This window comes from Capra hircus, chromosome 8 (genome assembly GCF_001704415.2).
Source record: "Capra hircus breed San Clemente chromosome 8, ASM170441v1, whole genome shotgun sequence".
Lineage (NCBI taxonomy): Eukaryota > Metazoa > Chordata > Mammalia > Artiodactyla > Bovidae > Capra > Capra hircus.
This window is the reverse complement of record NC_030815.1, coordinates 5626937-5649111: the sequence shown is the minus strand read 5'-3', so window position 1 is coordinate 5649111 and position 22175 is coordinate 5626937. Positions and strand designations below refer to the sequence as shown.

Here is a 22175-nt window from a genome sequence, read left to right as displayed (position 1 = left end):
TCCCTGCAGCGCTTTGCTGGAGGCACAGGTGGAGAGGGGTGTTCTCAGTTTAAAAGCCCGAAACCCTTGCGTTTTGAGGACACTGTAACTTCCAGAAACTCGAGGCTTCTGAGCAGCCACCTCTTTTGTGGGGTTTTATATTAGTTAAGTGTTTTGTCTTTCAGAGAAAAAAATTATAACTCACAGTTTTAATTATTGAACAAACTGGAGAAAGAAAACAAACCTAGTTTTCAGTCAAGTCATGTTTTACCAAACTTTGTGTAATATTACTGAGGCTCGGGCTGACAGATGTCAAGGTTGTTTTGAAATTGGGAGAAGTAATTAAAGGGTCCAAGGGTAGCCCCAACCAACGACTCTGCACTCTTAGTGAAGAAGATCCTATACGTAATTGCTTTTTATAAATGTGTTACAAGAGGCTGTTAGAGATTTGGAACAACAGAAGCACTGATCACACAAAAATTAAACTGGACAAAACTTAACCACAAAATTTTGTTCTTTCCTTGGGCCAAGCAAGAACACAAGATTTTAGAATGGGAAACACCTTATGATGTATCTTCACTATTTTAAAGACTATGCTGAGCTTTTTAACTTGTATTAATAATGTAGTGGTTCTTAAAATCTGTACAAGCATGACATGGAATTTGTTATTTTTGTAGATTTAAGTTTTGCTAAATTTAAAACACTGTTGGCACCAACAATATCACTTAAAAACATATTATCAAATATTTATCTTGAGACAGGAATAGCATTCATAATGAAAATATTCCTACCATAGAAAACTGCAACCAAGATGTCTCAGCTAAAGGCATTTGATGACTGAAAAATTTATACATTCTCTCTGCTCTTTACTCTAAAATTATAAATTCTCTGCTGTGATTAGCTGAAGAAAGTGATTAAGTGTATAATGAGGAGAGGGAAAGGAAGTAAGTAGGTAATATTTCTGTTTCTCTCCATGCTAATATAATGTGTGCAAGGTCAAGATTCTGGTCATGTCCTTTCAAAAACAGCAGAGGTTTATAAACTTGGTTTAGAACTTGGAGAGTTCTATATTAAGTTTTGGAGGAAGCTGTTTTAAAGCCATTTTGAATTTTTTTTTTTTTCATGCTGATCATGTTCTGACTTCTTTTCTAACATCCTGGAGGAGACTCTTGAGAGTCCCTTGGACTGTAGCATTATCTATCTTTTGATATTTATGTCACTAAGAAGATATATTCAGCTTACAATAATGGATCTATTTGAAGCAAAAAAAATTAACTTAAAAAACCCCACCCCACTTAACTGGAAAATTATTGCTCAATCTCTCCCTTGTCAAGTGGAACCAAGACTAACTGATGTCACCATAAACACATTAGTGCTCACTCCATAAGAAGAATAAAAAATAAAACACTGTTTCCTTCTATTCAAATATCCTCAATCAAATATAGAACAAAAGAAGATTTAGTAGATACTTTCTATCATAGACAAAATAGCCCATGGTCTCTGGTCAAATTCAATGTTTGCATCATCATTCAAATGTAAAATAAAGCTATTAAAATGTATATAGATCTCAATATATATATTTAGATAGGGCTTTGGGTGACATTACAACATACATGCCACTGCATTTTTTCAGTCATTTAACGAATTACCTTTACAACTAAATTTTTATAAAATCCAAGGCCCAAAGAATTGGTATAGTATAAGACTGTGATTAAATGTGCAGACTATTGATTGGGAGGCAGCTGTTAATTACTACCTGTCACCTCTGGCAAGTTACTTAACCTGTCTTAGTTTCAAGTGCAAAGTGAAAATAAACAATATCTCTCACAAGGATTACTGTCAGAACTAAAGAAACTAATTCACATACAATGCTTGGCACAGTGCCAACTTGTTGATTATAGATGCTATCAATAGATACCATTAATTTCTACAGTATTTTGAAACTACATGTTTGCAACTGTTTATAATTTAAACTTACTTTATAGATAAAATGTCAATCCCTTAGCCATTACCTTTGTTACTGAAATCATCAATTAACACGATTTCTGCTAAGTATTTCCTTGGAGTCCTTTTAATTACACTGTGGACTGTTCTCATGAGGGTGGACCACCCTTCATTATGGAAGACGATGATGATGCTGGCTGTGAGCAGGTTTTCATCGTAATGCCAGTACTTGCATCTGCAAAAGGAACATTTCATCATATTTATTCAGAGATAAACTGCAGTGCTTGGTTCCAAACTGACAATCACTATGTTTTCTGGTTGGATTAAATATTATTGACTTTAAGGTAAGTAAATGAAATTTGTTGTTCAGTCACTCAGTCCTGTCCGACTCTTTGAGACCCCCATGGACTGCAGCATGCCAGGCTTCCCTGTCCTCCACTGTCTCCTGGAGTTTGCTCAAACTCATGTCCATTGAATTGGTGATGCCATCCTACCATCTCACCCTCTGTCAATCCGTTCTCCAGCCTTCAATCTTTTCCAGCATCAGTGTCTTTTCCAGTGAGTTGGCTCTTCGTATCAGGTGGCCAAAGTGAATGAAATATAACCTTTTATATTTTGACAGAAACCCATTGTAGAAGAGAGAAGCTGCTGTGAGATGAAGTTACTCATGTTCAAGTTACTTCTTCACCAACCAGCACTTACTGTGACAAATAGAACTTATTTGTGAATTTATGCTTCTTAGCTGGGGATGGTATTAAGGTTTGTTTTTCAGGTCTTCAAGCTCAGTTTATTTTCTGTTTTAAAACTCGAGCTTCTGGTGCAAGGGATTTATTTCACTTGCTGTGAATAAACCACTGTACAACCGTGTTTGAAAGCCGTCCTGTTCAGAAAAAAATTAAATGGGCTGAACTTCAGGATACAGGAAGCATTCCAAAATTAACTGCTGGATGAATAAACAAAGTTCTAATAGTGTTTAGAGTTGTTAGATTGGCTAAAGGGGCTTTAACTATTTTACACAAAATTGCTTGAAACAACTGTAGCGGGAAGAACGTTGCCAGAAGCCTTTCTCTAATTGGAAGGAAACCCAAAACAGGGCCTGATAAAGACTCGGGGAACCAAAGGAGGTTCAGTGAATTTCACAGAACCATTACACACACACACACACACACACACACACACACACACACACACACACACACAGAGTCAACCCTCCATATCTGTGTGTTCTGCATCTGAAGAGTCAACCAACTGTGAATCAAAAATACTAGGAAAAAAATTCCAGAGAGTTCCAAAAAGCAAAACTTGAATTTGCCAGGGCAACTATTTAATAGTGCTTGCCTTGTTTTTGTGTTTTGTTTAGTCCCTAAGTTGTGTCCAACTCTTTGTGACCCCATGGACTGTAACACGCCAGGCTCCTCTGTCCATGGGATTCCTCAGGCAAGAACACTGGAGTGGGTTGCCATTTCCTTCTCCAATGCATCAAAGTGAAAAGTGAAAGTGAAATCGCTCAGTCATGTCCGACCCTCAGTGACCCCATGGACTGCAGCCTGCCAGGCTCCTCCGTCCATGGGATTTTCCAGGCAAGACTACTGGAGTGGCGTGCCATTGCCTTCTCCGATGTAAATACTAAGCTATTTTATATCAAGGATTGAGTATCCACAAACTTTGGTATTCAGAGGGGTCCTGGAACCTCTCTGCTGGTGGATACCAAGGTACAATCACACCCATACTATGCATATTCAAGCCTATGTGTATAGATGTATATGTGTGTATGTACACACACATACACTTTTTCTCATTGGATATGGGAGAACAAGATAATAAGAATACAACAGGCGAATAAGGACAATTTGAGACCCGCTTTTTTCTGCAGGAGTTAGTTTTCAAAACTAGCATCTGGTGCTTATTATCTTCCCCTTGATGAGTGGAAAGAAAGAGTTTTTTGTTTTTTTTTTTTTAAATTCCAAAGCTTTCCATGCAGTAATAAATAAGCTTACTCCCAAGGTTAAATTGAAAACCATAAAAGCAGTCTCGAATATTATCAGCTTGATAACCTACACCATCATTATCTAAAACAGGACCTGGCCCAACAGAGATGCAAACAACTTTATCTGCAGGTGTATATGTCCCTTTCAAAACTCTCAGCTGTGTGTGCTCTTTGTTGCTGTTCAGTCACTCAGTCGTGTCCAGCTCTTTGTGACCCCATGGACTGCAGCAAGCCAGGCTTCCCTGTCCTTCACCATCTCTTGTTCTTAAGAGGTTGTTTTTACAGAAATGCAGACTGAGTCTGGAATCCGTTTTTTTTCTTACTTCTCACATCTGCATTTCCTTGTTGAAGGAGTAGTAAGTTCATGGTATCTCCTGAGCTAGACACTAGCTCAGCACGGAGGAACACACATGCTCTCTGCTCTCATGAAGCCCACGGTCCTACAGGATGGTGAGGCTTGAAAGAGAAGTCTGAGTATGTCACTGGGGAACCACGGTGCATTTGACAGGTAGATCTCATTCAGTCTCAAGATAGGTGGCCAGGTAGGCGCCCTGGAGCCATGGGGTGAAGGTGAGAGCAAAGGATGATTTAAAAAGCACCGAGACCAAAGAAGTGGGGAGGAAAAGATAAAAGCACAGCAATGAATTGTGTGCACGTGAGTCAGATGAAAAATGAGTAGATGGACCATCTATGTCTTTGGAAGGTAGAATTAAAATCTGAAAAATAGTGAAGAAGAAAACTTATAAGGAAGGGCATTTTCAGTCTAATAGCAAATACTAGCATATACTTATTATGTGTCAGACACTATCCCATGTGCTTTACTTTATTGACTTACTTAACCTCACAACATCACTATGAGGTTAGTACTATTAATCTCCCCATTTTACAGATGAGATCACTGAGGCTCAGAGATGAACAGCTGCTTAATATCACTCAGAAAGTAATGAAGCCAGGACATAAATCTAGGCTGTCTTGGGTTTAACAGGAAGTCTTGTTAAATGTAAAATAAAAGAAAAAAAAGTACTAGCTATACCTATCCATGAATGGTTAAGATGTGATTTAAGGTCTGAGAACTAATAATGACATTAAATATAATATCAATACAAGGCACTCACTGAGCTTATTATGTGATAGGAGCTCTCTCCTCCCCCTCTTCCCTGCTCTGTGCAGCCTGGAGATACCCCAGGAATGGGGTGGGAGGGCAAGACACCCTTTGGCAAGTTAAAGCAGACTTTCCAAAGTTGGGAAGGGCAACAAGCTCTTTCAGAATAACAAGTTACAAAATACAGTAATGGCTGTACCAGTTTACATTCCCACAATCAGTGTTGGAGGGTAGGGTTCTCTTCTCTCCACACCCTCTCCAGCATTTGCTGTTTGTGGATGTTTCGATGATAGCCTTTCTGACGGATGCGGTGATATCTCACTGTAGTTTCGATTTGCATTTCTCTATTGGTACAGCCACTATGGAGAACAGTATAGAGGTTCCTTAGAAAACTAAAAATAGAACTATCATATGACCCTGCAATCCCATTCCTGGGCATGAAAGGTCAAAGGAAAAGTCGCACAGTGGTATCGGACTCTTTGCGACCCCATGGACTGTAGCCCACCAGGCTCCTCTGTCCATGGAATTCTCCAGGCTAGAATACTGGAGTGGGTAGCCATTCCCTGCTCCAGGGAATCTTCCCAAGTCAGGGATCGAACCCCAGGTCTCCGCATTGCAGGCAGATTCTTTATCATCTGAGCCACCAGGGAAGCATATAAACCCAGAGAAAAACATGGCCTGAAAATATACATGCACCCCAATGTTCATTGCAGCACTGTTTGCAATGGCCAAGACATGCAAACAACCTAAACGTCCGCCGACAGAGGAATGGATAAAGATGTGATGTGATGTGTGTGTGTGCGCGTGCGTGTGTGCATGAATATTAGTCAGCCATTAAAAAGAATGAAATAAGGCCGTTTGCAGCAACGGATGGACAGTGTCACACTGAATGAAGTAAGCCAGACAAAGAAGGAGAATTATCATATGACATCTCTTATTTGTGAAGTCAAAAGAAATGACACAAATGAACTTACAGAACAGAAAGAGGCTGACAGACTTAGAGAATGAACTCAGGGTTGCTGGGGGGTGGAGGGACAGTTAAGGACCTTGGGAAGGTCATGCTATATTTAAAACAGATAACCAACAAAAACCTATTGCATAGCACATGGAACTCTGTTCAATGTTACATGGCAGCCTGGATGGGAGCGGGGTTTGTGGGAGAATGGATACATGTATATGTATGGCTGAGTCCCTTCACTGTTCACCTGAAACTATCACAACATTGTTAATTGGTGTTAAAAATAAATAAATAAATAAAAAGCAATATGAAAGGTACAAAGATGTTCCAAGTGTGGGAAATAGAAAAGTGTGCATAAATATATTTTTCACCCCCCCCACCCACCACGACCAAAAAAACAAATGAAAAAAAAAAAAAAAAACCAGTGTGGAAGACTGCAGATCTTGAAAGATGTGACAAGTGTTTCTGGACAGAAACTAACCTGGGCAGGTATGTTTAATTTTGGATGGGAAAGGACAATGATCTCCCCTCAAAAAAAGAAAAAAAAAAACTATAAAAACAAACACTCTGATAAGAGATTCAGGCAATAATTTTCTTCCACTAGGCTTAAAGAAGCAGAACCAGATGGGAAAGATATTGATTCTGATTTACAGCAGATACTAGAACTGGTGAAAATATTTACATCATGGGAAGAAATTTGGAATTTGCTGATTTCTATGGCAAAAGAAGACAGCTTGGGGAAACAAGCCAGATGAGGATTTTGAATGGGAGACAGAGAGGAGCTGAAAACACAGAGGGGATGAAGGAGGAGAGGAAGAGGATAGAGTGACGATGAGAAGGAGACCGTCGGAAGGGGACATGCATTCCTGCAGGACAGGGGGACAAGAGGTGGCAGAGAGTGAGTTGCCCAATTTCCCCATCTTCTCTCAACCAGGTAAGGTGTGGAAGTAACTCCAAAGATGTAAACTAGATTGTGTGAGAGCTCAATCGCTCAGTCGTGTTTGACTCTCTGTGACCCCGTATACTGCAGCCCACCAGGCTCCTCTGTCCGTGGGATTCTCCGGGCAAGAATACCGGGGTGGAGGGCCATTTCCTTTTCCAGTGGGTCTTCCTGCATCTCCTGCATTGGCAGGGGGATTCTTTAGCACTAGTGCCACCTGGTGGCTCACACAATAAAGGGTCTGCCTGCAATGTGGGAGACAACGTGGGGTCAACCCCTGGGTGGGGAAAATCTGCTTGAGAAGGAAATGGCAAGCCACTCCAGTATTCTCTCCTGGAAAATTTCATGGACAGAGGAGCCTGGCCAGCTACTGTCCATAGGGTCACAGAGTCGGACACAACTGAAGCGACTTAGCACACTCAATGTTCATAGCAGCATTATTTATAGTTGCCAAGATATGGAAATGACCTAACTGTCCATAAACAGATGAATAGATAAAGAAGACGTGGGATATATATATACATGTATATGTATTTACCCAATGGAATACTACTTAGTCATAAAAAGAATGAAATTTTGCCATATGCAGCAACATGGATGGACTTTATGCTAAGTGAAATAAGTCAGACAGAGAAAAGCAAATACTTATCACTTATATGTGGAATCTAAAAAAAATACAGCAAATTAGTGAATATAACATAAAAGAAGCCAACTTGTGGATATACAGAACAAACTAGTGGTTCCCAGTGGCTGGCAGGGGAGGATCAATGGCGGGAGAGGGGGAGGAACAAACCATTGGGTGTAAGATAAACGGGCTCAAGGATGGATCGTACAACACCGGGATACAGCCAATATTTGCTAAGAACTATAAATGGAAAGTAGCCTCTAAAATTATATAAAACTCTTTTAAAAATGGAGAAAAAAATTACAAAAGCAATACAGAATTTGTTGCACAAAATCCAAACAAGATAGACGTTTATAAAGTAAAGGTAAAAGTTCCCTCCTGCCCATCTCCCCAGCTGTGTCCAATCTTACCTCCTAGAGGAAATCACTGTTACTAGTTGTGTTTATTTAGATTTCTTTATACTCATGCAGACACGTAAACATATGTTTATGTATATGTACGGATATATTCAGATGCGTATGCACAGATTCTTCTTCGATGTGAGTATCTAATTCTTGGAAGCTATTGCATAACATTCCATAATATGGCTGCTCTATCACCCATGTGGCCTTCTCCTTACGGATGGACAGTCCAGTGGGCTCTGCAGTGACAGTGGTCATTCTTACATGTAAATCTCTATGCCCTTGCCTGGGAATCTTTCCTACAAAAGGCTCCAGACTGTAAGCTCAGTGAGGACAGGAACCTCATTTGTTTTGCTCACCTCCTTCTAACACAGAGCAGCTGCTCCATAAATATTTTTCGGATTGTTTTGTGGATATATTTGAAATGCCTCTGGATGTGTTTTCTCCTCTGAGTAATGTCCACTCTCCACCCCACAGCGCTCCTATTTTGAGGCACTTTCAAGAATAAGTCAGTCCATATGGCAGGTGGGGGTGGGAAAGAAAGGGGAGGCAGACACTCCTCCAGTGGGAGGCTGAAAATCTGGAGGAAAGCAGGTGGCAGGACAGAATAAAAGCAGATGGATACTGGACAGAATAAAAGCAGATGACAACTCAGTGACATATACACTATTGTTACTGTGCATAAAATAGATAACTGAGAACCTACTATACAGCACATGAACTCTGCTCAATGCTCTGTGGTGACCTAGATGGGAAGGAAATCCAAGTAAGAGGGGATATATGTATAGGACTCACTGGAAAAGGCCATGATGCTGGGAAAGACTGAGGGCAAGAGGAGGAGGGGGTGACAGAGGATGAGATGGTTGGATGGCGTCACCGACTCAAAGGACATGAATCTGAGCAAACTCTGGGAGATAGTGAAGGACAGGGAAGCCTGGTGTGCTGCAGTCCACGGGGTCACAGAGTCAGACACGACTTAGCAACTGAACAACAACAATATATACATATAGCGGATCTGTTCTACTGAATAGCAGAAACTAACACAACATCGTGAAGCAATTACACTCCAATTAAAAAAAAAGCATATGGCAGGAGAGGCTTGAGCCTAGCTTCTGTTTCTGAACTTTAGAGGAGAGGCCAGGTGGGGAGGCTGCAGTGTAGGATGGAAACGATGCTGGGGATATTCAGGCAGCAGGGAGCTAGGTAGTCTCTTCCCACCTCCTGTTTGCAGTCTTTTAGCCTCTAGATGGAGCCAGAGAGCATAGATGTTTCCACCTGCTGTCAGCACAGTTAAGATCCAGAGCTTCCAGGAGCCACCACATAAGGGGTAAGATGTGCAGGTAAGTGATGGGGTGTTGGACTTAAGCCAGCGTCTGGTCCCGGGGCTCAGAGGGCCCTTTGTACCCATGAGAGCCCAAGTGTAGATGAGTGAGAGCCCACAGTGGGGAAGCTTGAGGAGGGACGCTGGGGCAGGCAGGTGATGAAGTTTAGTACATCTGGGAGCCAGAAGTGGACGCCAGAGATGGAGGGTACAGAGGCCAACACCTCTCGGACATGGTAACCTCCGGTCGCTGGATGCTACAGAAGAAAGGGCGACCCCTTGGGGCACAGAGCAGCCGGAGGGGGTCTACACTGCAGGTTGTCAGGTCCTATCCCGGGAGAACTTGCAGCCCCCACAGACTGAGTGACCTTTAATCACAAGCCTTCAGTTGCCCCCATCAGCCTGAAGGCAGGCTCAAGACAAAGTTTAGCTCTTTGGGCAGCTCTGCTGACTTCCCGTTGGGAGAGGAAGCTGCTGGGCAGGGTGCACAGAGTCAGAGCCAGTGACGATGCAAAACCTGGACCAGAAGACAGAGCTGGAAGCAGCAGCCTGTGCTCAAGTCATACTGTCTGTTCTGCAGCATCTCTCTTGCTTTACTGCCATAGAGTCACGGTAAGTTTTAAGAAGGAGGACGGACGGAAACACAAGGCCACGCTGAAAAGGGAGCGTTCTGTGATAGACTCGTGAGTGATTTCTCCTTTCTGGCACTCTTATTTTCTAAGAGACCTTAATGGCCCTGTGACGTCCAGGGCACCGTGCTCCAGGGTGAGTTATCACAGACCTGCTCTGGCCACACATGCTCATGTTCAGATCACTGGTTTGCAGGGATTCAAGCTGCAGCGTTTTCTGTTTTTTTAATTTATTTTATTGAAGTAGAGTTGATTTACGATGTTGCGTTAATGTCTACTGTACAGTAAAGTGATCCAGATTTATATGCATGTGTGCTAAGCCTCTCATTCACGTCTGACTCTTTGCGACCCTATGGGCAGCAGCCCGCCAGACTCTTCTGTCCATGGGATTCTACAGGCAAGAATACTACAGTGGGTTGCTGTGCCCTCCTCTAGGGGACCTTCTCAACCCAGGAACTGAACCCGCATCTTGTGTTTCCTGCATTGCTGGTGGATTCTTTACTGCTGAGCCACCAGGGAATATGAAATATATCTTTTTCATATCCTTTTCCATTATGGTTTATCATAGGATATTCACTATAGTTCCCTGTGCTATACAGTAGGACTTTGTTTACCCTGTAGTGTTTTTCTTAAAGTAATTTTACAGAATATTTCCATGACAGCTCTGTGGGCCAGGTACTTGTATCAGAAGATAGAAATGAAGAATTTTCTTTCTTCCTTTTTTTTTTTCTTTTTTTTCTTTCTTCCTTTTTAATTGCCACTGCTGCATGACATGTGAGACCTTAGTTTCCTGACCAGGGATTGATCCCGCGCCCCTGAATTGGAAGCACAGAGTCTTAACTACTGGATTCCAGGGAAGTCCCCAGAATGAAGAATTTTCATAGTGACTTTTCTATAACTTAAAAAGCCAAAAATAGATTTCATAACAGAAAAAGACATGCCTATGAGCAATTTTCTTCTGTTTCACATTGTCCCAGCTAGGTTTTTTTTTAACATCTGCAGTTTCATATAAAGCCTTTATGTATTTAGGCTTCATCAATAAATAATATCTAATTCAGCTGACTATGAAAAACCAGTTACAGCTGGAAGGTTGCTTGGCCAGCCTGAGATCTGAGCATCCTGCTGGTTTTGAAAGCTGCCTGCTCCCACTTTCACAACAGGGATTGCTGTACAGACCAAGTTCAGACGTGGGTCCCCTCTCCCATGGATGTCTGGGGATACAAGGAACACAGCTCTTCATTGGCTCCTCTATTCTTATCCCGATGTAAACTAATATATATTACAGGGGCCAACACCTCTCAGACATGGTAACCTCCGGTTGCTGGATGCTACAGAAGAAAGGGCGACCCCTTGGGGCACAGGAGCAGCCGGAGGGGGTCTTCATATATATATATATATATATAATTCTTTGCTAATATATTCTTTCTTTTCACTTGGCACATAAAATTGAAGCACGATAAACTATTTTGTATTTAATCATTTTCTCAAAACTCTGCCTCTATTGTCTTGAAGAGTTTTGTATCCCTCTCCTCAGTTATTAGAAACTCTAGGATGGTCTCGTTACTTTTCCTCAATGTTTTCATCAATCTTATCAAGACTGTTCAATCAGTCTTCCCTGGAAGATTAAAATTAAAACAGTACTACACTGCTATATTTAAAATGGATAATCAACAAGGACCCACTGTATATAGCACAGGGAACTCTGCTCAATGTCATGTGGCAGCCTGGACAGGAGGGGAGTTTGGGGGAAAATGGATACAAGTATTAGTATGTGTATGACTGAATATGTGGTCTTCTCCAGCACCGCAATTAGAAAGCATCAATTCTTCAGCGCTCAGCCTTCTTTATGGTCCAACTCTCACATCCGTACATGACTACTGGAAAAATCACAGCTTTGACTATATGAACCTTTGCTGACAAACTGATGTCTCTGCTTTTAAATACGCTCTCTAGGTTTGTAATAGCTTTCCTTCCGAGAAGCAAGTGTCTTGATTTCATGGCTGGGAGGCAAGAAACCAGAGTGGTCAGAAGGCAGGGTTGATGCTCCCAGTCAGTCCAATCTAAATTAAAAAGCACAGGCTGGCCACATGTGCAAGCTTTTAAGACAAGTTCCCCAGTTCCAACCGAGCAGTTGCATCTCAGCTTCATTTTCTGGGGCTGAGAGTTGAAGGGCTCAGGTTTATCTCATGTCCAAGTGACAACGTATTGGAGTAAAGGGGGAAATTCTTAGCAGAGCAGAATGAGTTGGACCAGAAATTCTGTAGTTCATCGTGGCTGATTCCTAAGGCAGGAAGCTACAAAACACCACAGCTCTATGTATCTCCCATAACAAACAGCAAGACCACTACCTACAAAGAACCACGGCTCTATGTATCTCATGTAACAAATGGCAAGGCATCCTGTGAGCTCCGGCTCTCTGAAAAGCCTCTATCTGTCCTATTTCCATTTCCACTACCCTCCTCTGGCAGGCAGTTTCCCAGCTTCCCTGCAGGAACTGGGGGCCAGCTGTCTAGTCCTCACCCACAAGAGTTCAGCAGCCAGAGACCCTCAGACAGTCGGAGAGCGGCTGGAATTCCCATCTCCAAAGAGCCAGAGGCCTCCTGAAGTTACACCGCTGTGGGGCTCTGCAGCGACCTGGGATGGCGCACACAAACCCTGGGGTGGAGACCATGCAGGACGCTCCGAGAACGCCTCCATCTCTGCTGTGCTGTCCCGCCAGTGCTCTGGCTTACTTAGCATCCTGACAAGCCAAGCAAGGGGGAAGGGCGTGCTCTACGCTCAGAAGTGCTCTTGGGAAGGATCTCACAGGTGGCAGGTGCCAGAGTGACTCCACAGGGTGACTCAGTCCCTATGTGGAGGACACCAAGCGGGGGGCACCAGGGATCTCAGGTTTTGGGAGCACTGGCTGGTGGGCCTGCAGGGAGGATTCCATGAAGATTCTTTCTCAAGGGAACTGGGAAAATTTTGAGGGAGTTAAATCCTAGCACCGTGGATCATGTTTGAGACAAATAAGTGGTATTTTTCCTCTTTAGTTCAGTTCAGTTCAGTTCAGTTCAGTTCAGTCTCTCAGTTATGTCTGACTCTTTGCGACTCCATGAATCACAGCACACCAGGCCTCCCTGTCCATCACCAACTCCCGGAGTTCACTCAGACTCATGTCCATCGAGTCGGTGATGCCATCCAGCCATCTCGTCCTCTGTCGTCCCCTTCTCCTCCTGCCCCCAATCCCTCCCAGCATCAGAGTCTTTCCCAATGAGTCAACTCTAGACATTGGGGTGGCCAAAGTACTGGAGTTTCAGCTTCAGCATCATTCCCTCCAAAGAACACCCAGGACTGATCTCCTTTAGAATGGACTGGTTGGAGCTCCTTGCAGTCCAAGGGACTCTCAAGAGTCTTCTCCAACACCACAGTTCAAAAGCATTAATTCTTCGGTGCTCAGCTTTCTTCACAGTCCAACTCTCACATCCATACATGACCAATGGAAAAACCATAGCCTTGATTAGACAGACCTTTGTTGGCAAAGGAATGTCTCTACTTTTGAATATGCTATCTAGGTTGGTCATAACTTTCCTTCCAAGGAGTAAGCGTCTTTTAATTTCATGGCTGCAATCACCATCTGCAGTGATTTTGGAGCCCCCCAAAATAAAGTCTGACACTGTTTCCACTGTTTCCCCATCTATTTGCCATGAAGTGATGGGACCGGATGCCATGATATTCATTTTCTGAATGTTGAGCTTTAAGCCAACTTTTTCACTCTCCTCTTTCACTTTCATCAAGAGGCTTTTTAGTTCCTCTTCACTTTCTGCCATAAGTGCCATTTTTCCCCTTAGTGACCATGATCTCACTTCATACCAGGCCGGGGAAACGCATTCCTACCAGGCTGTATGGTACATACACAGGCACACCTGAATAGTCCTGTCAGGGCTGCACTAGGGTTACATGACTTGCTCAAAGTTACAGCTGGTGACAAGCCAAGATTTAGATGAGAATGCTTTGACTTGAAGATTATTTTCCCTAAACCATAGATTTACTAAGAAATACTCCCAACATCAAGCTTCCCTGTCAGCTCAGACGGTAACGAATCTGCCTCCAACATGGAAGACCTGGGTTCGATCTCCTGGTTGGGAAGATCCCCTGGGGGAGGGCATGGCAACCCACTCCAGTATTCTTGCTTGGGAAATCCCAAGGACAGAAGAGCCAGGTGGGCTACAGTCCATAGGGTCGCAAAGAGTTGGACATGACTGAGCAACTAACACACATACACATTCCCCAATATATGCTTAAAAACAAACAGGAAAGTGAATTTCTATTTTCGCTCAACACCCAGGGGATACAGGGTGGTGAACAGACGGTGGCACTTAGTTGTATGGATCACTTCCTGCCTGATTCCAGGTCCAAGGGCATCGAGTGTGTCCGGGCACACTAAGAAAGCTGACTCTGTCAGTGGATAGCTGTCTTCAAATGATTTCTTTTTTTCTTGAAAAGGAAAACATGCTCGGACAGATGTGTCTACTTAATGATCTGAAATATCAAACCACAATTTAGGGGAAAAAAAAATCTGGCAGGGAATCTTAGAACTGGACATATGTTCTTGCGCATTTCTCTAAAACTCCTTGGGAAATAAGAAAGAACATTTCACAGTGGAAGCCATATGCTTCCAGCTATATTGGACTCTCAGCTCACACAGGAGCTTGCGTTCCATGTTCTGACTTTTTAGAAGCACCACTTTAAACACCAATAGATCTGAGCTGAGACAAGCACCGCTACAGGAGTAAGGATCTGGGTGCTATGGCCTGGATATAAGGATGCTAAGGGCATCAACCAATGCTGGTTTGCATCTGTAACTTATTAATTTACGCTGTGCCTTATTCCACAAAGGACTTCAAGAAGCTTATGAAGACACACAGGATACAACGATATAAAAGTTCAAAATAGAGGAGAGGGAAAAGATGAAGAAAGCAAGCCTGAAGGGAAAAAAGAGGAACGAAAAACAAGGCTTTAAAAGCGCATACCAGGGGACTTCCCTGGTGGCCCAGTGGCTAAGACTCTGAGCTCCCAATGCCAGCGACCTGGTTTTGATCCCTGGTCAGGGAACTAGATACCACATGCTGCAACTAAGAGCTCACATGCCACAAACTAAAGACGCCCCATGCTGCAATCAAGACCCGGCGCAGCCAAAAATAAAAAGTGCATGCCAGAAGGCCAAGGCGTCCTGCATGCACAGTCCTGGAGTGCCATTCACAGAGAAGACCCTCGGGCCACATCCAGCCCCCGCCCCCCTGACCTGGACCGCACAGTGGCCGTGCACCCCACCTCTGCTCCATACTGAGAACGGATGGGTCACAATTTGGCTTGAACTTTCCAGCAGTGAAACCTGGTCAGGGCTGTGTTTAACAAACCAGTTGTTCGAAAAAAAGGACAATATACTTGGCGTGCAGACCAGATGGGATTCTTTTCCCCCCTGGGGGGCCTCCTTATGGTGAAGGCAGTGATGAGTCTCCTGGGCTGTTTTCATGGAGGCTGTCAGTGGAGACCAATGGCGTTGTACCAAAACACAAGTCAGTGTAACAGTTGTGTGGAGACCAAGTTGGGAATTTAACTTCAACACTGATTTGAAGATCACACTTTGCAAACATTCCTTAAAATGTTTACTGAGTCATCCCCTGTTCCATGTTTCATCGCTCAGTGAGTGATTATATGCCTTCTCCATGTGCTCCAGTTTCAACAAGGACGTCACCTTGACCATGTGGAGGACTTGTATTTTGAAAGGCAGATTTTGACCCTGGTGATGACTGAAGAAAAGGTATAAGCTTACAGGGAAGCATGGTAAACTTACTCTGGACTGAGCAAATAGCTTCCCACCAGAGAAGTGTTAGGTGTTGAAGGAGTTATCAATATAGTCTGTAGAACATTTACTTATGGAAGGTCTTAAACACTAGCTTATAGTGATGTTCCTATAGCAAAATGAGGAAATCCACATACATTTTATACAGGGGTTAAGAATTCACCTGCCAATGTAGGGAACATGGATGGGTTCAGTCCCTAGTCTGGGAAGAGTCCATATGCCTCAGTGAATAGCTAAACCTGTGTGCCACAACTACTGAAGCCTGCATGCCCTGGAGACCATGTTTTGCAACAAGAGAAACCACGGTAATGAGAAGCCTGCCAACCACAACTAGAGAGTAGCCCCCTCTCATTACACCTGGAGTGGAAGCCCAAGCAGCAACGAAGATCCAGCACAGCCAAAAATAAACAGTTTTTTAAAAATCTATTTATTTGGCTGTGCCAGATTTTTATTGTGGCACAAGGGATCTTTAGTTTCGGCATTCTAAATCTTAGTTGCAGCATATGGGATCCAGTTCCCTGACCAGGAATTGAACCTGGGCCCCGTGCATTGGGAGCCAGGAGTCTTAGCCACTGGACCACCAGGGAAGTCCCCAGTATGTTTAGCAGTTTACCGTCATAAAGGTACTAAAAAGGCAGGTTGCTTGTTTAGCATGTAGTATAATTGACACATCAGTTCAGTTCAGTTCAGTCACTCAGTCGTGTCCGACTCTGCGACCCCATGGACTGCAGCACGCCAGGCTTCTCTGTCCATCACCAACTCCCAGAGTCTGCTCAAATTCACGGCCATTGAGTCAGTGATGCCATCCAACCATCTCATCCTCTGTCGTCCCTTTTTCCTCCTGCCCTCAAGCATTCCCAGCATCAAGATCTTTTCCAAGGAGTCAGTTCTTTGCATCAGGTGGCCAAAGTATTGGAGTTTCAGCTTCAGCATCAGTCCTTCCAATGAATATTCAGGACTGATTTCTTTTAGGATGGACTGGTTGGATCTTCTTGCAGTCCAAGGGACTCTCAAGAGTCTTCTCTAACACCATAGTTCACAAGCATCAATTCTTTGGCGCTCAGCTTTCTTTAGAGTCCAACTCTCCCATCCATACATGACTACTGGAAAAACCATAGCCTTGACTAGATAGACCTTTGTTGACAAAGTAATGTTTCTACTTTTTAATATGCTGTCTAGGTTGGTCATAGCTTTTTTTCCAAGGAGCGAGCGTCTTTTAATTTCATGGCTGCTGTAATCATCTGCAGTGATTTTGGAGCCCCCCAAAATAGTCTCTCACTATTTCTACTGTTTCCCCATCTATTTCCCATGAAGTGATGGAACTGGATGCCATGATCTTAGTTTTCTGAATGTTGAGTTTTAAGCCAGCTTTTTCACTCTCCTCTTTCACTTTTATCAAGAGGTTCTTTAGTTCTTCTTCACTTTCTGCCATAAGGGTGGTGTCATCTGCATATCTGAGGTTATTGATATCTCTCCCAGCAATCTTGATTCCAGCTTGTGCTTCACCTAGCCTGGCATTTTGCATGATGTACTCTGCATGTAAGTTAAATAAGTAGGGTTACAATATACAACCTTGACATGCTTTTCCTACTTGGGACCAGTCTGTTGTTCCATGTCCAGTTCTGACTGTTTCTTCTTGACCTGCATACAGATTCCTCAGGAGGCAGGTCAGGTGGTCTGGTACTCCCATCTCTTTTAGAATTTTTCATAGTCTGTTGTGCTCCACAGTCAAAGGCTTTGGCATAATCAATAAAGCAAAAATAGATGTTTTTCTGGAATTCTCTTGCTTTTTCTATGTTGGCAATTTGATCTCTGGTTTCTCTGACTTTTCTAAATCCAGCTTGAACATCTGGAACTTCACGGTTCATATACTGTTGAAGCCTGGCTTGGAGAATTTTGAGCGTTACTTTGCTTGTATGTGAGACGAGTGCAATTGTGTGGTAGTTTGAGCATTCTTTGGCATTGCCTTTCTTTGGGATTGGAATGAAAACTGACCTTTTCCAGTCTTGCGACCACTGCTGAGTTTTCCAGATTTGCTAGCAGCACTTTCACAGCATCATCTTCAGGATTTGAAATAGCTCAAGTGGAATTCCATCACCTCCACTAGCTTTGTTCATAGTAATGGTTCCTAAGGTCCACTTGATTTCGCATTCCAGGATGTCTGGCTCTAGGCTGGTGAGTGATCATACCATCATGATTATCTGGGTCATGAAGGTCTTTTTTGTATAGTTCTTCTGTGTATTCTTGCCATCTCTTCTTAATATATTCTGCTTCTGATAAGTCCATACCATTTCTGTCCTTTATTGAGCCCATCTTTGCATGAAATGTTCCCTTGGTATCTCTAATTTTCTTGAAGAGATCTCTAGTCTTTTCCATTCTATTGTTTTCCTCTATTTCTTTGCACTGATCACTGAGGAAGGCTTTCTTATCTCTCCTTGCTATTCTTTGGAACTCTGGATCCAAATGAGTATATCTTTCCTTTTCTCCTTTGCCTTTAGGTTCTCTTCTTTTCTTAGTTATTTGTAAGGCCTTGTCAGACAACCATTTTGCCTTTTTGTATTTCTTTTTCTTGGGGATGGTTTTGATCACTGCCTCCTGTACAATGTCAGAAACCTCCATCCATAGTTCTTCAGGCACTCTGTCTATTAGATCTAATCCCTTGAATCTCTCTGTCACTTCCACTGTGTAGTCGTAAGGGATTTGATTTAGGTCATACCTGAATGGCCTAGTGGTCTTCCCTACTTTCTTTAATTTAAGAATGAATTTGGCAATAAGGAGTTCGTGATCTGAGCCACAGTCAGCTCCTCATCTTGTTTTTGCTGACTATATAGAGCTTCTCCATCTTTGGCTGCAAAGAATATAATCAGTCTGATTTTGGTGTTGACCATCTGGTGATGTCCATGCGTAGAGTCTTCTCTTGTGTTGTTGGAAGAAGGTGTTTGTTATAACCAGTGCATTCTCTTGGCAAAACTCTGTTAGCCTTTGCCCTGCTTCGTTTTGTACTCCAAGGCCAAATTTGCCTGTTACTCCAGGTAGCTCTTAACCCACCAGAGAACCACCAGAACTTACACAGGACTGGGGAAACAGACTCTTGGAGGGAACAAACAAAACCTTGTGTGCACCAGAAGTGAGATGAAGTTAGTTATCAGAAGGGTTATGACTCAGAAATGAGATGTTATCATAAGGTAAGTTACATCAAGAAAGCTGAGAACCAGAACTGATGCTCTTGAACTGTGAGAAGACTCCTGAGAGTCCCTTGGGCTGCAAGGAGATCAAACCAGTCAATCCTAAAGGAAATCAACCCTAAATATTCATTGGAAGAACTGATGCTGAAGGCGAAGCTCCAATATTTTGGCCACCTGATGCAAAGAGTCGACTCACTGGAAAAGACCCTGATGCTGGGAAAGACTGAGGGCAGGAGGAGAAGGAGGCAACAGAGGATGAGATGGTTGGATGGCATCACCGACTCAATGGACATGAATCGGAACAAACTTCAGGAGACAGCGCAGGACAGGGGAGCATGGAGTGCCACAGCCCACTGGGGTCACAGAGAGTCGGACACAACTTATTGACTGAACAAAAACAAGATGTTACTGACAGGGTGAGTTCATTCTTACCCTGAAGAAGGCAGATGCCAGGAAATCTCAAGCCACAATTTTGGGAAACACTGTAATTCATTAAACTCTGCCAAAGGAACCCAAGGACCAAACACCTCTGAGATCACAAGTAAGGTGAGTCATCAGCTTGCTGCCTTTTCTCCTTGGAGCCCTAGGTTTCTAGCAGATCTCCAGGTAGACCACACGCAAGGGAGACAATTACCAGAAAAAGCAAGAAAAAAGGGAAGGGGCAACAGGGATCTCATCTGTGTGTGGTGGCAGCTGATGGAGCAGCGGGGACCGAAGGTGTGATGAACGGTGGTAGAGTCAAGGAAATCCTCCTAGGCACTAGGAAGGGTTACTGATCCTTCCATCCGGCTGGTCCACTGGGATTCATCCCGCTGAAATAATCTGTGCAGCACTGAGTTGGCAGCTACAAGGAGCATCTGTGTAAAAGCTCCTGCCTGGCTGTGAGGTGATCTTTATTTTCTTGTTTTAAATTTTCTGTTAAAGATACTTCCTCTTTCAAAATATTGAGAAGTAACATTGCTACTTGAGACAACCACAGCCAAACAGAACACCAGGTGGCAGCTTCGTAAGCATCAACCCCTTGGGCAAGAGGTCTGCCTGGGCCTCTGTTTCTTTGTTTCTTTTTTAAAAAAAACTTTCTGGCCACATCGTGTGGTATATGGGATCTTAGTTCTCCGACCAGGGATGGAACTTGTGTGGAAGCCTGGAGTCTTAACCCCTGGTCCACCAGGGAAGTACCCTCTGGTAGCTCTTTTCTAACTAAAACCTTCCCATGAGGGCTTCCCAGTCCTAGAATCCCCCATTCCCCACAGCACGTGCTCTGTGGGTGGCTTTACCTGAATGCATCTATTTTAAGCAAGGGCACATTTTATAAAAACATGACTATTTACACCCATGTGCATTTTGATTCAACAGGAGGATACTGGACAGATTCTCACAGTAAACTGTGGGTGCCACTGTGTTTCACTTCTGCCACGCTTTCCCTCCGGATACTGACTGGTTAGGCCATCAAATTCCATCTGATTACAGAGCCAGCCCTCCCTGGGGTCTCCATCCTGTCGAAGGGGCAGGGCGGGGACAACACAGAACAGGACAGGAAGGGGAGGGCAGCTGTCTCTGGAGCAGACACTCTGCCCTGACGGGAAAAGGTTGCCATAGAGATAGATGTGAGAGCCTGAGAGCTTGGGCAGGGGGTGGGGAGGGTAAGGAGAAGAGGCCGTCTGGGAGGGTCAGCTGCCAATCTGGGGAGGTTTACAAATCCCAGCGAGAAAGTCAGCTCTTCCACGTGCCAGCAGTGTTTCCAGCATTATCGAAAAAGTATGTCTAATTACCACCAGCTTAGAAATGAAGTATTTCATGCGGTAGAAAAAAATCATACCTCTTCAAAATCCACCCAAGGCCTTAGAAATCAATCCTAGATATTGTGAAGCAATTTTAAAACAGTTCTAGACGTTCTGAAGCAAACTGAGAGATGTTCAGTTATGCTTCTCAGGGAGTAAAAAGGTTTGTTTTAAAATTCCTTTCAAGGGACTTCCCTGGTGGCCCAGTAGGTTGACTCCAGGCTTCCACAGCAGGGAGCATGGGTTCAATCCCTGGTTGGGGAACTACGATCCCACAGGCCACACAGTACAGGCAAAATAAACAAATAAAAGGAGAATTTAAAAAAAAATTCCTCTCAATACTGTAAGGGGAGAAGGCAATGGTACCCCACTCCAGTACTCTTGCCTGGAAAAATCCCATGGGTGGAAGAGCCTGGTAGGCTGCAGTCTATGGGGTCGCTAAGAGTCGGACACAACTGAGCAACTACACTTTCACGCATCGGAGAAGGAAATGGCACCCCACTCCAGTGTTGTTGCCTGGAGAATCCCAGGGACGGGGGAGCCTGGTGAGCTGCAGTCTATGGGGTCACAAAGAATTGGACACGACTGAAGCGACTTAGCAGCAGCAGCAGCAGTACTGTTTAAGTAGATGTCACTGATGTAACACATATGCTGACCCTGGTTCCCACACCTCAAGCCCCTCTGACCTGCCTGGCTATTTGCCCATGGTGCTGGCCCCACATCTGCTGCCCCAGGTGAGCTTCAGAGCAAACACCCCCATGGTGAACTGTCATGTTAAGACCTAAGGCATGAGAGATGAAGCCATCTCTGCAGCTTCCTCATTCCCTAAGATAATAGAAAACCAAAAACCATTTCCCCCCTACAATTTTTATTCACATAACACTTGTTATCAAAAAAAAAAAAAAAAGGCATTTCTTCCCCTAAGCAAGACCTCTGAGGAGCAATTTAAATGAATCCTTTGGCTATACAAAGTCTTGTTTTCTGAAGCTGATGCCAATCTGTTCAGTTTCTCTTCTAGGGAGCAGAGACAAGCATGCTACTGCCACAGTTTAAAGAAAAGACGTTTGTCTGTATTTACTGCCAGAGTATTCTCCCCTTAATTTTTAAAGATTTATGTGTGATATGACTCATATCCCTGCATACCACCAGTAACAGCACCCTCTGCACCTCTGCAGAACTGTCAAAACTAGTGGCTGTACTCCTAAATGCATTTCATTAGCATTTTGTATTTTCAGATTCTAGAAATACAAATGTGTGCGTGCTCAGTTGTATCTGACTCTTTGCGACCCCACAGACTGTAGCCCATCAGGCTCCTCTGTCCACAGGATTTCCCAGGCAAGAATACTGGAGTGGGTTGCCATGCCCTCCTCCAGGGGATCTTCCCAACCCAGGGATCAAACCAGCGTTTCTTGGTCTTCTGCACTGGCAGGTGGGTTCTTTACCACTAGTGCCTGGGAAGCCCTAGAAATATGCATACA

The 22175-nt window shown here is 43.6% G+C and overlaps 1 protein-coding gene across 2 annotated transcripts in view; it reads right to left on the bottom strand.

Annotated features, from left to right (window-relative positions):
* GALNT7 (polypeptide N-acetylgalactosaminyltransferase 7) overlaps positions 1 to 22175 on the bottom strand; it is a 133827-nt gene that overhangs the window by 24250 nt on the left and 87402 nt on the right. For both annotated transcript variants that reach the window (XM_018051815.1, XM_018051814.1), the window contains exon 3: positions 1992 to 2158. In XM_018051815.1, coding sequence (XP_017907304.1) covers positions 1992 to 2158 — 167 coding nt within the window. The remainder of the gene's footprint in view (positions 1 to 1991; positions 2159 to 22175) is intronic.